Genomic DNA, 15110 nt, shown 5'->3' on the forward strand with positions numbered 1-15110 from the left:
AAAAGCAGTTGGCCTTCAGTAACTGAAGCTGAAAGTTCTTACTTCTGTTAACTAAGACGTCACTATGTCCATTTCAATTCGGGGATTTCCCAATGCCCAGTCTAGCTGGGAACCCCTGGCCAGCTACACTTCCTCAGTTCATCTGCAAAAGAATGTGTCAGTAGCAGCAGCAGAGGCTACTTCAGTTCTTGAGGCTTGTTGTAGATAGCTGCCCACCTTTCACTTTCTGCAACCCCTGGCCTACTCTTCTCCTCCCTCCATGTGTGATGTTGGGAACAGACCTTTCTGCATACCATGAGGACCATTATGGGCAGACGGAAGACTCCCTGACAAGACTACTGATAGCTACAGCTCCTACAGACAGTCACAGAGGCCGAAACAGCACTGCAGCTGCCAGGAAGACATACTGATGTCATAGTCCAGAGGGACTGGACCACTGCTAAGTGAGCTTGTCTTTCCTCTCCATACTCGATAACTCTTACTACTCATAGCGTGGTTGGTGGACCAGCAGCAGCAGCATTGCAAGGAAGCACATTAGAACTTCAGGTTTTACCCGAGACCCGCTAAATCAGAATCTGCATTTTCTCATAATCTCTAGGTGAGATCGTATCAAAATCCTAGGTGGTTGTATGTACATTAAAGTTTGAGAAGCACCGCACTGACTAGTGCCAAAAAAGTCTGTCTATTTAAAATGGCTAAAATCAGAGCTGCTGAATGAAAAGAGGGGAAACAGTTTTGAGGATAAATTTAACTCCTAACCAATATACCACAGCCTGAGGACTTGGAAAGCCTGTACCCTGAGAGCACTACCATGAGACACACCTAAAGTGTATGACTGGTAAGCAAAGAGGCAGCAGGTGATGACTATACCTGTCTGTAGGTATCCTGGTGATGTTCCTCATTTCGAGAGTCATAATACTGTTCAATGAAGCCAAAATATTCCTCCCGCTTGCGCTGCAGGGTCAACTTTCTCCTCTCAGTGTTTGCTGGGAGATAGCCCTATAGACAAGACTGCTGGTCAGATAGGGAAAGACAATGGTTGGATAAATCCTTAATTTTTATTTTAATCTATGCAGTGGTTTGGAAACTATCAAGAAGGAAAACTGCCAAGGGTAAATCCCTTCTTGGTTCTGGCCACCCATTTTTTGCCCTCTTCTCATTGAATGAGATCCACATGTGAGCAGATGAAGCAAGGCCAGCTTTCCCAGGATTATTTACTCCCTTGGCCCTGTACTGTGCTGAAGCTTGAGCCACTGGTGAGCACTCCTCAGCTCCCAGAGCTGGCACAGTACAGGAGTGAATGTAGGTCAGTGGGAGGGAGCTGGACCCAAGTCATGGCCTTGGAGGGCTGCGTGTGTCCAGGGCCATACTTCTGAGAAATGCAGGGATATAGCAACCTCTACAGCACATCTCAGCAGTGTGCCAAGTAAGTTGGTGCCAGTTACATTCTTTTCCAGTGTAACTTTCAGAATTACCAGCTTAGGAAGCAGCTGAATGGAATCCGTGACATAACAGCTACAACACTCAGACAGAACTTCTGGCAGCAGCCCCCAGCCTAGCCAAAGCTCCAGGCCAACTTTCATTCTTATCCTTGGTCTAGATCCCACTTTCATTCTTATATTTTCTGTTCCCCTTCCGTTCTCACCAAATCTACTCTGAATAGCATTCAAACTGATTAGAAGTGGCAGAGGCAATGATTACATGGTTGCAAGAGTAGAGGTGGGGCGAGCAGTCAGGAGACAGACCCTTCTTCTTGAAAACATTTATGTAATGCATTCCACAGTGAGTGCCTGGAGAGCAGGGACTGTGGTTTATTCATTTTTGTATCTGCTCAGAGCATCTGGCACTATGCCTGGCAAACAGCAGGCCCTCAATCAATCCTCACTAGATGAATGAATGAATTTTACAGGCTCAGGAAACCCAAGTGTTCTTATCGTAGCGGCTGGCACAGTGCTCCGTACTTGGTGAAAGCAGGACTAGTAAGGCTTCCAAGGGAGGCCCATTTATCAACTCTTTACAGATCAAAGTGGGTTTCAACTTTTGGTTACTCCAACTGAAACAGGAGTAAAGCACAGGGAATGTTTGAGCTTGCTCAAAGCAAGTGCTGGGGTCACCCTATCTCACTCACTCTATTCTTCTTCCTCGCTGTTAATAACGTGAGACCATGACTATTGGTACAAGTCTGTGTACCTCTACATGTGTGTGAATAAACTCTCAAGAATGTGTTTCTTTATGCACAGAAATAGGACTACAGTCCCATAGTTCTGTCATATCCAGTAGGACTAGAGAAGTCTATGGAGTTAAGACCAATGTGTCCAGACTAACCTCATCAGGCAAGAAGGGCTGTGTGAGGCTCACACTTCTCTACACAGTAGGTAGAACTCACCGACAGGAGTCTCCAGGTTACAGGTCGAACCTCCCTGGGAACCCCTGGCCAGCTACACTTCCTCAGTTCATCTGTAAACAGAAAACAGCCTTGTTAGGTGAACTCTCCACAAATGCTCTAAAGCAAACCGCAACCAGCACTGCCTGATGTCTCCTTCCATTCATGTAAGACCACCACCACCACTTGCTACCCATAAGCACAGGGAAAAGCCCAAAACAGCCCTGAGCAGCCAAGTGCCAAGGACATGGCCTTGCAGTAGCAGTCCTGTCAGCTCAGAGATGAAAGTTAGAGGGGAAGAGAAAGACCAGTGGGTGTAGATTTCAGCAAGAGTCACCATGAGATAGAGGAGATCAAAGTCAGAATAGTTGCACTAGGGTCTACAGGTCACAGAAACCAGTCCCACCTAATTTGGTCCATAATCTTTAGTAACATATGTCTGACTTAATACCTGCATGTCACTGCAATGGGCACCAGGTCAGGAGAAGCTAGAAAAGTAAAAGAAGGAAGAATAAAGAGCAGTAGCTTCCAGGTCTCTGAGAATTCCAGTCACCAAAAGCTCCTACCTTGCCTGGGCTCACAGGGACTCACCTAAGTCAGTGTTGTGGCTGGAGAGAAGCTGACGGAATTTTTCTAGGCGGGTTTTCTCCCGGACAGTCATTGGGGGGGCCCCAGAGGCGTTCTGATCCGAGATCCGGGCAACGAGGGGGATGATGGGCCGAAGAGGGAGTGACTGCTGTTTGTGGAGTGGGTTCCTCAGGCATGTATCACCTGAGATCATTTGAAAAAGAAACAGAATGGGCTGTGTGAGGAGCATGGATTCTGAGAAGCCTTAAACCTAATCGTTCAGCATCGTGTCTCCTCCCCAAGGCCGTGGCTGCCTGTGTGCACTGCCTGAGGTGCCCAGCTGAGGGGCAGCGAGGGACCAGAACCCAGCCACGCTCCATTCACTGCCCAGAGAAAGGGCTGCATTTATATCAAACACACAAAGGCACCTTAGGTGCTAACAGAGACTCCAGAAGCTGCAGCAACTTTTGAGAACTTTTTTGGTGACTCTAAAGGAAAATCAAATGTTTTCTTTCTACCCCAACTTGGAACTTTTCTTGATGCCAAACAGTGAGTTTAGTTTAGTCTAAGGCAGAGTTTTCCTTCCCATTCCACATCCCAGAGCACATAAGGAATGATGACAAGGCAGATGACACCACAAAGCACAAGGCTGCAATAAATGGAGGTGGTTGCTCTCCACAAGCCCCGGAACCCCCGGCTGCTCCATGGACTAAGAGGATCAATATCTCCACACATCCTGTACCTGGTTCTTGGCCCATCAGTGTGCCCTGGTGAGAAGCTCTGGCCTAAGGCAATCCTGCCTTTGGTGGCTGCGGTTCCTTTGTGCGCCTACATTTCCCACCAAAATGAACCAGTTCTTAATTCTGCCAGGATATGACTGAAATAACAAAGACTCAAACTGAACTCTGTCTTGTTCTCGACATTTCTAGACTGGATGGTGGGTAGGGTGAATAAGCACTACAGGACTCACATATATTGAGTGTTTCCTATGTATAAGGCATATAGGTCACTTTTACATATGACCTCTCATTTGATCCTTAGAACACATGGTAGGAATGTATAACTATTTTACAGACAAGAAACTGCAGCTCAGGGAGGTTAAATTATTTGCAAGTGAGAGGTGAAAAACCACCTTAGGTAAGCCTGACTCTGAAACTCTTGTATTATCACAAGCAAAACTCAGTTTTTAATTCTAGTTGTGCTTACATGACTGCCTCATACTCTTTACACGGCTGGGCCTTAAAAAGTAGTAGTCATAACAAAAATTAAACAGTGAATATCAACCAACCAGTACTACTAGAAGGCTTACAAAAACAACTTCCAAGAGGCAGTTGGCTGGGACGCCTAGTGTAACGAGAGGACTAGAAAATGCAGACACACTGCAGAGCTGAGACAGCTGTAAATCTCTGCTATTACCTATTTACAGACAGATGCCTGCAGGAGAAAACCTCCTCAGGGAGAATGCTCTGGGCTGGGCTGGGGAGGTCCTGGCTGCACAGGGCAGGTCATTATGGATCACAGTAGGGGCCTTCCTCACACTGGGAATCTCTGGAGACCCTCCATCACCGTGTGTAGACACCTTCCACAGCCTGCAGCTGTGGCCACCTGGTCAGTAACACTGAATGCCTATCTGTGCATGGCACTGAAGGTTCACGCTAGAGCCCAAATCAGTGATGGAATATAACTGTGGAATGATTGCAAAGACCTTACAGCCATGAAAAAAGTTCCCTCAGAACATGAGCCAGGGCTCTGATGTTCTTCTACTTCCTTTTCATCCTTTACCCGCTCACCGCTTTAACTCTCACTGCAATGACAAAGCTTCCCTCTCCAGTTCCCAACACACTTTCATAAAACCCATTAGGGCAACATTAAACACAACCATGAATATTTAAAGGAATACACTGAGAGTCCCCAAAGGTCTAATAAAACCACCATCACATCAACCGTTACTCTGGCCAGTTTCCCGAAAAGAAACAGAGAGGCCTCTACTTCCATCCCACCCAACCTGATGGGACCTGCCTGATGGTCAGGAAGCCGAGACCTGGGGCCTTTAGGCACATTTGCTCCCTCCCTCAGGAACAGGAAGAGACAATTTTATGCTAGTAGCTGTTCCCCAGGGCTGAGAAAGTCAAACCACAGTGGCCAAACAATTGTGAAATTCAGCCACTAACAGCTTTAAATTAGTTAATATTTCTAAACCTGACCAGGCCTAAAGCAATGTGAAGCAATCAAACCAGAAGTTTTGGACTCCACCACAGGGAAAGGAAGAAGAGAAGAGGAGAATGGCAAACAACACCTGGGTGTTAGAAAGTGAAGCCCCAGGTTACCAGACTGGGCAGCCACCACTGTGGGAGGGGTAAGTATAGCTTGTGACCACTCAGGCTTAATGATGCCATATCTCAGGCTTGAGTTTACCACCCCACTGAATATCTATCTGAGTGAGGCCACAAAGAAAAATCGCTTTTATTTAAAATGCACGCTGCTGAAAAGCCTGAGGCTATGAAGGGAGCAGGAAGGACTTACTAGAGTTTCTGGACAGCTGGGCATCACTGCTGGACTTTATGACCTTGTAGTTGGCAGGAACATCCGACGTCGTTGACTGGGACCGTTCTGGTTTTACCCTCAGCTTGCTGTGGTTTTCTAGAACTTGGGCTGCAGTTGCCAAAGCAACTTTTGAGTTCAGAGTTTGGAAAGAAGGTGAGGAAAAGTCCTCTTCCTCATCATCGCCAATGTCCCAAGCATCACTGGTATTCCGTGCAAACTCATGAAAACTGGAGGCCTTCTTATTCTTCAGAGGAACTGTGCTGACTTTTGATCGTTCTTTAATGAAACTTCAAGAAAGGAGACACAATTACCAAGGAATGGCCTGACACATCTGACCACCTACATTTGCTTATTATTATAATGTTAATAAATTACAAACTACTCCATACATAATCATTAGCTTCTTCAAACAAAAACTGCCCATATCCATTCTTCATCTAGATACATCCAGACCAGCCTGAGATCGCAGAGACAGATGTAGCAGAGACAGCAATGGTCACCAAACATCCCATGTGCTCTTGTATACTTCCTGGCCCCCATGCACTTAGGTGAGGCCATATGACCAGTTCTAGCCAATGGACTAAGAAGAGAAATAAGGCGATTACTTCCAGGCAAAGTAGAGAATAGGTGTCAGTTCTGTATAACCTCTTTTTTTTTTTTTTTTTGAGACAGAGTTTCTGTCACCCAGGCTGGAGTGCAGTGGTATGATCATGGCTCACTGCAGTCTTGACCTCCTGGGCTCAAGTGATCCTCCCACCACAGCCTCTTGAGTAGCTGGGACTACAGGTGTGCACCACCATGCCTGGCTAATTTTATTATTATTTTCTGTAGACACAAGGTTTCACTATGTTGCCCAGGCTGGTCTTGAACTCCTGGGCTCAAGTGATCCTCCCACCTCGGCCTCCCAAATTGTTGGGATTACAGGTGTGAGCAACCATGCCTGACCTATAGCTTCTCTTCTATCATGATGACTGGCAAGATGGTAGAGACTCCCTCAGCCTAGGTAACTGAGTGACTATGTGAAGCAGCAGTAACTATGTCGAGGAGCCTGCCCTCTGCCCTTACCCACTCCCATTTTAGACATGTAGCATGAGCAGAAAATAGACCTTTACTATGCTAATCCACTGAGATTTGAGAGTTGATCTGCTATCACTTAGAGTAGCACATAAACTACTGGCAGAAAACGAGATAATTTTAGGTAGTCCACATATGTAGCATTAAACCTTAAGTCCCAAAATAAAAAAGTTGTTCCACTTTTTGGTCTTCCACTAGCCTTGAGAAGAAAGTTGAAGTTTGGTGCTACTCTGTCTTTAAGACCATTTTCTAAGTAGGTGCCAAAGTGAGAGCAGCCTCAGAATCAATATATTTTCTAGCAACAAGATCTGGCTTTAATAAGACTGTTTGGTTTTTCACTGGGTATTTATACGGTTCTTTTCTTTTAAGAGTCAGGGCCTTGCTCTGTCACCCAGGGTGGAGTGATGGAGTGCAGTAGAGAAATCTTGGCTCACTGCAGTCTTGAACTCCTGTGCTCAAGCAATCCTTCCACCTCAGCCTCCTGAGTAGCTGGACTACAGGCGCACACCACCATGCTTAGATTTTTTTTTTTTTTTTGAAGAAATAAGGGTCTCATTATGTTGCTCTCGCTAATCTCAAACTCCTGGCCTCAAGTGATCCTCTCACCTTAGCCTCCCAAATTGCTGGGATCACAAGTATGAGCCACCGCGCCCGGCCGGTTTTCATTACATTTTTGAAGCAGATGATGATTCAATATATTTGAAGTAGATTAAGAATTGGAATTTAGGCCGGGCGCGGTGGCTCAAGCCTGTAATCCCAGCACTTTGGGAGGCCGAGATGGGCGGATCACGAGGTCAGGAGATCGAGACCATCCTGGCTAACACGGTGAAACCCCGTCTCTACTAAGAAATACAAAAAATAGCCGGGCGAGGTGGCAGCGCCTGTAGTCCCAGCTACTCGGGAGGCTGAGGCCGGAGAATGGCGTGAACCCGGGAGGCGGAGCTTGCAGTGAGCTGAGATCCGGCCACTGCACTCCAGCCTGGGCTACAGAGCGAGACTCCGTCTCAAAAAAAAAAAAAAAAAAAAAAAAAAAAAAAAAAAAAGAATTGGAATTTATTCAAATGAAGACTTGCCAATAGAAACTGGGAGGACACTTTCCAACACAATGAAGAAGAAAGAAGGGAGAAAAGACTGTCATTCCCCGTGACATAAAGACATGAGACTCAAGGCAGACCATTCTGAGGTTGCCAGAAATGATTTTAAGGACACCAGCCCACAAAACCCAAAATTCAACCAACCAATTTAAAAGGCAGCTCTACCCTGAGGAAAGAAGCTTTCCTGGAGGAAGGGGTTGGTTTCACCTAGAAAAGGGGAAGAGTCTGAGGACAAAACAAGGTTGGTGAGAACCACCCACAAGAATGAAAGAGAAGGCCGGGCACAGTGGCTCACACCTGTAATCCCAGAACTTTGGGGGGCCGAGGCAGGCAGATCACCTGAGGTCAGGAGTTCGAGACCAACCTGACCAACATGGTGAAACCTCGTCTCCACTAAAAATACAAAAATCAGCCAGGTGCAGTGGTGCACACCTGTAATCCCAGCTACTCGGGAGGCTGAGGCAGGAGAATCGCTTGAACCCAGGAGGCAGAGGTTACAGTGAGTCATAATTGCGCCACTGCACTCCAGTCTGGGTGACAGAGCAAGACTCCATCTCCAAAAAAAAAGAAAAAAAAAAAGAACGAAACAGCAAAGCAAGAAGTGAAAGGTACTTTGGTTTACCACTGACAGAAGGCAGAGAATCCACAGACCAGGAACAATAAACAATAATGGGTAAATTTAAGGCTCTGAAGCTTTTCCATGTTTACTAGTTATACTCTCTCCAGAGGAGATACATAAATTCACACATAAATATTGGCCACTCACTGGCTACCAGACCCTATGCTAAATTTTATATATACCCATTGTCTCATCTAATGCCCATTAACAATCCTATGAGGTGGGTATTGAGCAGGCAGTGAGGTCTGGGCTCAAATCCAGGTCTACCTGACTCCTGAGCCAGCGTGTGCTGCTAACTACTTACTCTACCTAGAAAAAAGCAGCTAAAAAGAAGGCCAGGGCCTAGAAGGATCTGTAGCCTAGGAAGAGAAGTCGCCAAGTAAACTGAGCCACACACCACCACAGCTGTAATTCTCCCCAACTATACACAGCCAATAAGCCCGACTCTCACACCCCGTAGGAAAAAAAAAAAATCTCACCTTGTAGGAAAAGACTTAGGTCTGACACACACAGCCTATTCTGAGTAGACAGGAAAGAAGCCACATCTAGGCATGGGCTCCTTGTACGAGAAATGTTGCCCCTTTCTGTTGACCCCAGTAGTTGCAGCAAAAAGTTAATCCAGGTAACTCCAGCTAGGGATGCCTTTGGTTTATACATTCCATTTAAACACAGTTCAAAGTAGTTTATACTTAACTCAAGGTAAAAGAATGCCACAGTGTGGCTTGAAGTCTAACAAAGATTATTTATTATAATTATTATGATTGAGATGGATTCTCGCTCTGTTGCCCAGGTTGGAGTGCAGTGGCGCAATCTTGGCTCACTGCAACCTCCGCCTCCCGGGTTCAAGTAATTCTCTTGCCTCAGAATCCCCAGTAGCTGACTAGGGACTACAGGCGCATGACACTAAGCCCGGCTAATTTTTGTATTTTTAGTAGAGACGGGGTTTCACCATGTTGACCAGGCTGGTCTCGAACTCCTGTCCTCAGGTGATCTGCCCACCTTGGCCTCCCAAAGCGTTGGGATTACAGGCATGAGCCACCATGCCCCACCTTAACCAAGATTATTGAAACACAACTCTATCAAAGTCACAATCAAACTGGCCTCTGATGAACACCTTCACCATACCTCCTTACAACTGTACGGCAAATCACAGTTTAGAAAGCACCTTTGCAGATACTTCACGCAATCCTCACAAATCTGTGAGGTAAGTCTTACTATCTACTTTATGAATGAAGAAACTAAGGCTCAGAAAGTTTCAGTAATTTGCCCAAGGTCATGGAGATGGTAAGTGGCAAAGAAAAAGGGATTCAAGAAGTGTAGGGAATACTAAAAATTTCAAAAACCTAATAAATGGCACATTTGACTTGGTAAAGTACTTGGTGATGAGTACCTTAGTAACACAAACACCTAAGGGTATGTTGAAAAAGAGTGGCCACAGGTTACACTGGTTAGGAGTATAAAAGATCAAGCATTCTGTCATTTGATCATACTACACTGTCTTACTGACACAGATGTTCTACTTAACAGAATTTTCTAGAAAAATGTTTGACACTGGCAAGTGATATGAAGTAAGTGGAGAAATTTAGTAACAATCAAATAAATTCAGGTATCTTAGTAACTAGTGTGGCTTCATATGAACTAGTTTTATAACTCGGAATTAGGACCTAGCATACTTAAGCATCAATTCAGAAAACAATAAACTCAGAAGCTTGTTATACCATCAAGTGGCCAATGGAGCTGCTCAGCAATGAGACTAGTTTTATCTGAGCTATAAAAATTATTGCAGGCAATAGTATCACTAATAGTAATCATTTGGCAAATTAAAGTCAATATACATGGACAGGGAATGACTTCCTGTGCTTGTGCAGTTTCGATGATTGAAGACCCAATGTAAAGGCTTCTGCTGTGATGTGTATTAACCACAAAGTAATTAATGATGGGCTGAAGTGGAACGATAATCATGTAGCAGAGAAAGTCATAAAAATGTCCTAACAAAGGTACTAAAATAGAGGCGATAAATGTTTTATGGCAACAATCTGAAATTGTAAAATGGTCTGGTGCAGAGGTAGACGTGGTCCCATGTTGTAAAATATCAGTATCAAACCACCACATACATGAAAAAGGGAACCAATTAATCCAGTGACAATTAAATTCCTCCCAAACTGTAAAGCTAAGTAATTACTCCTATTGAAAACATGACTGAAACTCTGCTGAGGGATCAGTGAAAATATTCACGATTTTATATCATTAACAGGTGAGAAAATAATAGTATATAAAGTTTGCCTTGGCAGTTTGAGATATGGAAATATTCCTGAAGATCTGTCCTAAATACAAAATTAGGAAAAGCTCAGTTGATAACAGGTGCAGACAAGGTATGGTGATCTTGATCAAAACATAAAATGGACAGTACACTCAATGCCTTATATATGAATGGATGAACGGATTTATAGGTTAGCCACGTGTTTGTCAAAGGTTGTGCTAGAACAGATCTATTAACAATCAATAACTCCTGACTGTGACCAGAATGGTTGTGGTTACATGTAACATAATACTCAACTATGATCCTTAAATCGTAAGACCACAATGTAGGTCTAGGCTGTTGTCTTTGCTATTTTCGTTGTTTTTTTTTTTTTTGCCTCGGTGTTACAAGTTGGCTGCTATAGCTTTCAGAATCACACTCACACTACCACGTTCAAAAGCATGAAATGTGAGTGGCAGCCAAAAGAGGGTTTCTTCACAGAACTGTCTCCCATTCTGACCAAAAAAGAAAATCTTTCCAAGAACCCTCCCCCAGGAGACTTTCTTTGGCCAGAACCAATGAGATAAGACCACTCTATGCCAGTCACTGGGATTACTAAAGAATTATCATGAAAGGCTTAAACCAATCTTAATACCTCCCCTAAGTGCATTGTTGCTTACTCAATATCTGAACAAAATTATGGTTCTTGAGCATGAAAGAAGCAGGCACAGGGAAGACTATCAGGTAGGTAACCAGTAGTGCCTGCCTCACTGGCCAACAGACCAGAAAGTCAATTCTTGATAAAACCAAAGAATAGTAGAATTCATTCTATTTAATGTGACGATCACACAGATATCACAGAAAACATGCTCCCCTTAAGAGCTAACAGCCAGATACGGTGGCTCACCCCTGTAATCCCAGCATGCTGGGAGGCCAAAGCAGGCTGATCACTTGAGTCCAGGAGTTTGAGACCATCATGGGCAACATGGTGAAACCCCATCTACACTAAAAATACAAAAATTAGCCAGGCATGGTGGCCCACGTCTGTAGTCCCAGTTACTGTGGGTGGGGTTGGGGGTGAGGCATGTGGGAGCTGAGGCAGGAGGATGGCTTGAGCCCCGGAGGTCAAGGCTGCAGTGAGCCCTGATCGTGCCAATGCACTCTAGCCTGGGCAACAGAGCAAGACTCTGTGGGAAAAAAAAAAAAAAAAGGCCGGGCACAGTGGCTCATGCCTGTAATCCCAGCACTTTGGGAGGCCGAGGCAGGTGGATTACTTCAGTTCAGGGGTTCGAGACCAGCCTGGGCAACATGGCAAAACTGTGTCTCTACAAAAAATACAAAAATTAGCCAGTTGTGGTGGTGCACACCTGTAGTCCCAGCTACTAGGGAGGCTGAGATGGGAGGACTGCTTGAGCCCAGGAGGCGGAGACTGCAGTGAGCCAAGATGACACCACTGCATTCCAGCCAATAGAGTGACCCTATCTCAAAAGAAAAAAAAAGAAGACATAACGAAAGGTGCAAACCAAGGAACATTAAAGAAAAGCCTGCTGTTTAAGTAAATGAGATAGTTTCATTCCTTCATTCAATAAATATGTACTCAGTGCCTACTCTGTGCCACATGCTGGTCTAGAGGCTATGAGTACAGTAATGAACAAAACAAAGTCCCTGCTCTCAAGAAATCTATACAATAGTGGTTTCTGATTTGAAAAAAAAAAAAGTGTGCACCTTGCAGACAAGAACAGCAGTCATGCTTCCTCAGTAATTCAGAAGACTGTGCCTTATACATACACCAAATCGCAAAAAAAAAAAACAAGTTGGAAGAATTATAGAAAGTGCACCACATACTCAGCTAGGTTATTTTTAAAATTTTTAAATACTGATAATGCATATTTGATATAGCATTCTTCTAGGTATTCAAAATACTTTAATGTATATAATCCTTTTTTTCTTTTCTTATTTTAAAAACCACTTTATTTATATATTTAGAACAGTTTTAGGTTCACAGCAAAATCCAGAGGCAGGTACAGAGATTTCCTATATACTCCCTTCTCCCACATAGGCACAGCCTCTCCATTATGAACATCCGCCACCACAGTGGTACATTTGTTACAACTGATGAACCTACACAGATACGTTGTAATCACTAGAAGTCAGTAGTTTGAATTAGGGTTCACTCTTGGTGTTGTACATTCTGTGGGTTTGAACAAATGCATAATGACATGTATCCACTGTTTTTTGTTTTGTTTTGCTTTGTTTTTTGAGACAGAGTCTTGCTCTGTCGCCCAGGGTGGAGTGCAGTGGCTTGATTTCAGCCCACTGCAACCCTCGGCTCCCAGGGTCAAGCAATTCTCCTGCCTCAGCCTCTGGGGTAGCTGAAATTACAGGCGCCCGCCACAAAGCCCGGCTAATTTTTGTATTTTTATTAGAGATGGAGTTTCACCATGTTGGCCAGGCTGGTTTCAAACTCCTGACCTCAGGTGATCCGCCTACCTCAGCCTCCCAAAGTGCTGGGATTACAGGGATGAGCCACTGCGCCCGGCAGTATCCGCCGTTGTTATACTATCATACAGAGTAGCTGCACTGCCCTAAAAATCCTCAGTGCTCCACTTATTCATATCTCCCCTCAACCCCACCCCTTGGCAACTGATCTTCTCACTGTCTCCCTGTTTTGCCTTTTCCAGAATGTCATATAGTTGGAACCATAATTGTACATTATCTTGACTTCCCTATTAAGACATGGGCCCCAGGAAAGTGAGAACCTACGTCTGTATCTCCCAAACCATTCAGCTTTCATTACAAACAACAACTTTCCCAGAAACTAGTCTCTAAAATTAAGCATGCCCCCAAATAGAGGCCAAAGTTCTTAGAAAATCTCACAAGGTGACCTACCCCCTCATTTAAGTTCACTGTGGCTCAGTGATGGTCCATGAGAGACAGATGGGATAAAGGGATAACTGGGGGTATGGATACATAGCCACACATCTTGGATTTAACTAAAGTCTCTGTTGCATTTGAAAATAATTTATTAGAGTTCTAGAGATATAGCCTCCTAAATAGCTTTTATTTATTTATTTTTATTTTTTTGAGATGGCATCTCACTTTGTCGCCCAGGCTAGAGTGCAATGGCATGATCTCAGCTCACTGCAACCTCTGCCTCCGGGGTTCAAGTGATTCTCATGCTTCAGCCTCCCAAGTAGCTGGGATTACAGGTGCCTGCCACCACACCCAGCTAATTTTTGTATTTTTAGCAGAGACACCATGTTGGCCAGGCTAGTCTTGAACTTCTGACCTCAAGTGATCCACTTGCCTCGGCCTCCCAAAGTGCTGGGATTACAGACATGAGCCACCATGCCCAGCCCTAAATAGCTTTTAACTCTTCTGTACATATGCCTAGGTCTCTTTGAGTGTGTCAAAGGGAAAGAGGAACTAAAGAATGTCAGCCTAAAGTTATACTCTGTTGCCCTAGTTCTCATAGTAAAAGTGAGGAAAAGGTGGCAGACCTACCTATATTCAGAAGCAGTGAGCCTTGGAAACCAGATCTCCTGCTAAAAGATCTGGAGGTCATCAATCTTCTGGTTTCAGGGACAGCATTTAATCAATAAAGACGTTTTGACCATTGTCTTTTGACCAAAGAATCGGATACCAAACCCTACATATACCAGTTCCCAATACAGGAAAACACAAAATCTCTAATGGATGTTAATTTCCCATTTAGCAACGGACCATTTGGAAGTAAGAAGATTGCTCATCTCCCGGTACAAAATAGGGCAGAAGAGAAGCTAAAAAAGGTCAAAGTGTAAACTGTCATTTCAACAAAATAGGGGAGCGCATAGGGGTGACAGAAGTAGATAGATAAAAGGAAAATGTCTTGACTTACTTTTTGGTGAGCCGAGGGTCAAGAGGAGGATGCTGTGCTCCATATACAGGCTGGATGCTAAAAGCAGAAAAAAGAAAAAGAAGAAATAAACTGTTAGTTTAGCTGGGAAACTAAATACGTTGGCTGAGTACCATCTGCATCACAAAACTGGATGGGACTTTGAGAAATAGGTTATCTCTAATAACTGTACTCAAGTCATCCCCCAAAGAGAGCAATCTTCCCTTTAAAAAATATATTTGATAATGTTCATTTTCCCTGGTGAAGTTTCAGTGCCTTACACACCTATGTGTAAAGAAGGCAAGATGGAAAGGTAACGGGCTTTAGAGCTGGAGAGAGCAGAATTCAAATGCCAGTGCTGGCACTCAGTACCACTATGAACTTCAGCAAGCTTTTTGACTCCTTTGAACCTGCTTTGCCATCTAAAGTGGGAATACTGCCTACTTGAAAGGCTCATCGGGCTAAAAGACAGTGAAGGGTGACCTAAGGAACTCACACACTGCAGGAGGGGTATAAAGTGACATAACCACTTCAAAAAACAGTTTGGCCATATCTAGGAAGAATGAAATATGCATACCCTAAGACCCAGTATTTTCACTCCCAAATAGGTACCTTAAGCTAAATACACACCTATATGTATTAGGAGACATATATAAGACTATTCAAACCACCATGGCTCCTCTTAGCCCCAAACTAGAAATAACCCAAATGTCCAT

At 44.2% G+C, this 15110-nt stretch overlaps 1 protein-coding gene across 1 annotated transcript in view; it reads right to left on the minus strand.

The window, feature by feature from the left end:
- The window catches only part of LOC105474541 (TBC1 domain family member 22B), a 75625-nt gene that overhangs the window by 48470 nt on the left and 12045 nt on the right, over window positions 1-15110 (minus strand). The window contains exons 2-6 of the mRNA XM_011729313.3: window positions 14398-14454; window positions 5474-5781; window positions 2975-3154; window positions 2387-2457; window positions 871-999 (exon numbers count right to left, since the gene is read on the minus strand). Of these exons, the coding sequence (XP_011727615.1) occupies window positions 871-999; window positions 2387-2457; window positions 2975-3154; window positions 5474-5781; window positions 14398-14454 (745 nt within the window). The remainder of the gene's footprint in view (window positions 1-870; window positions 1000-2386; window positions 2458-2974; window positions 3155-5473; window positions 5782-14397; window positions 14455-15110) is intronic.

This window comes from Macaca nemestrina, chromosome 5, assembly GCF_043159975.1.
Source record: "Macaca nemestrina isolate mMacNem1 chromosome 5, mMacNem.hap1, whole genome shotgun sequence".
Classification (NCBI taxonomy): Eukaryota; Metazoa; Chordata; class Mammalia; order Primates; family Cercopithecidae; genus Macaca; species Macaca nemestrina.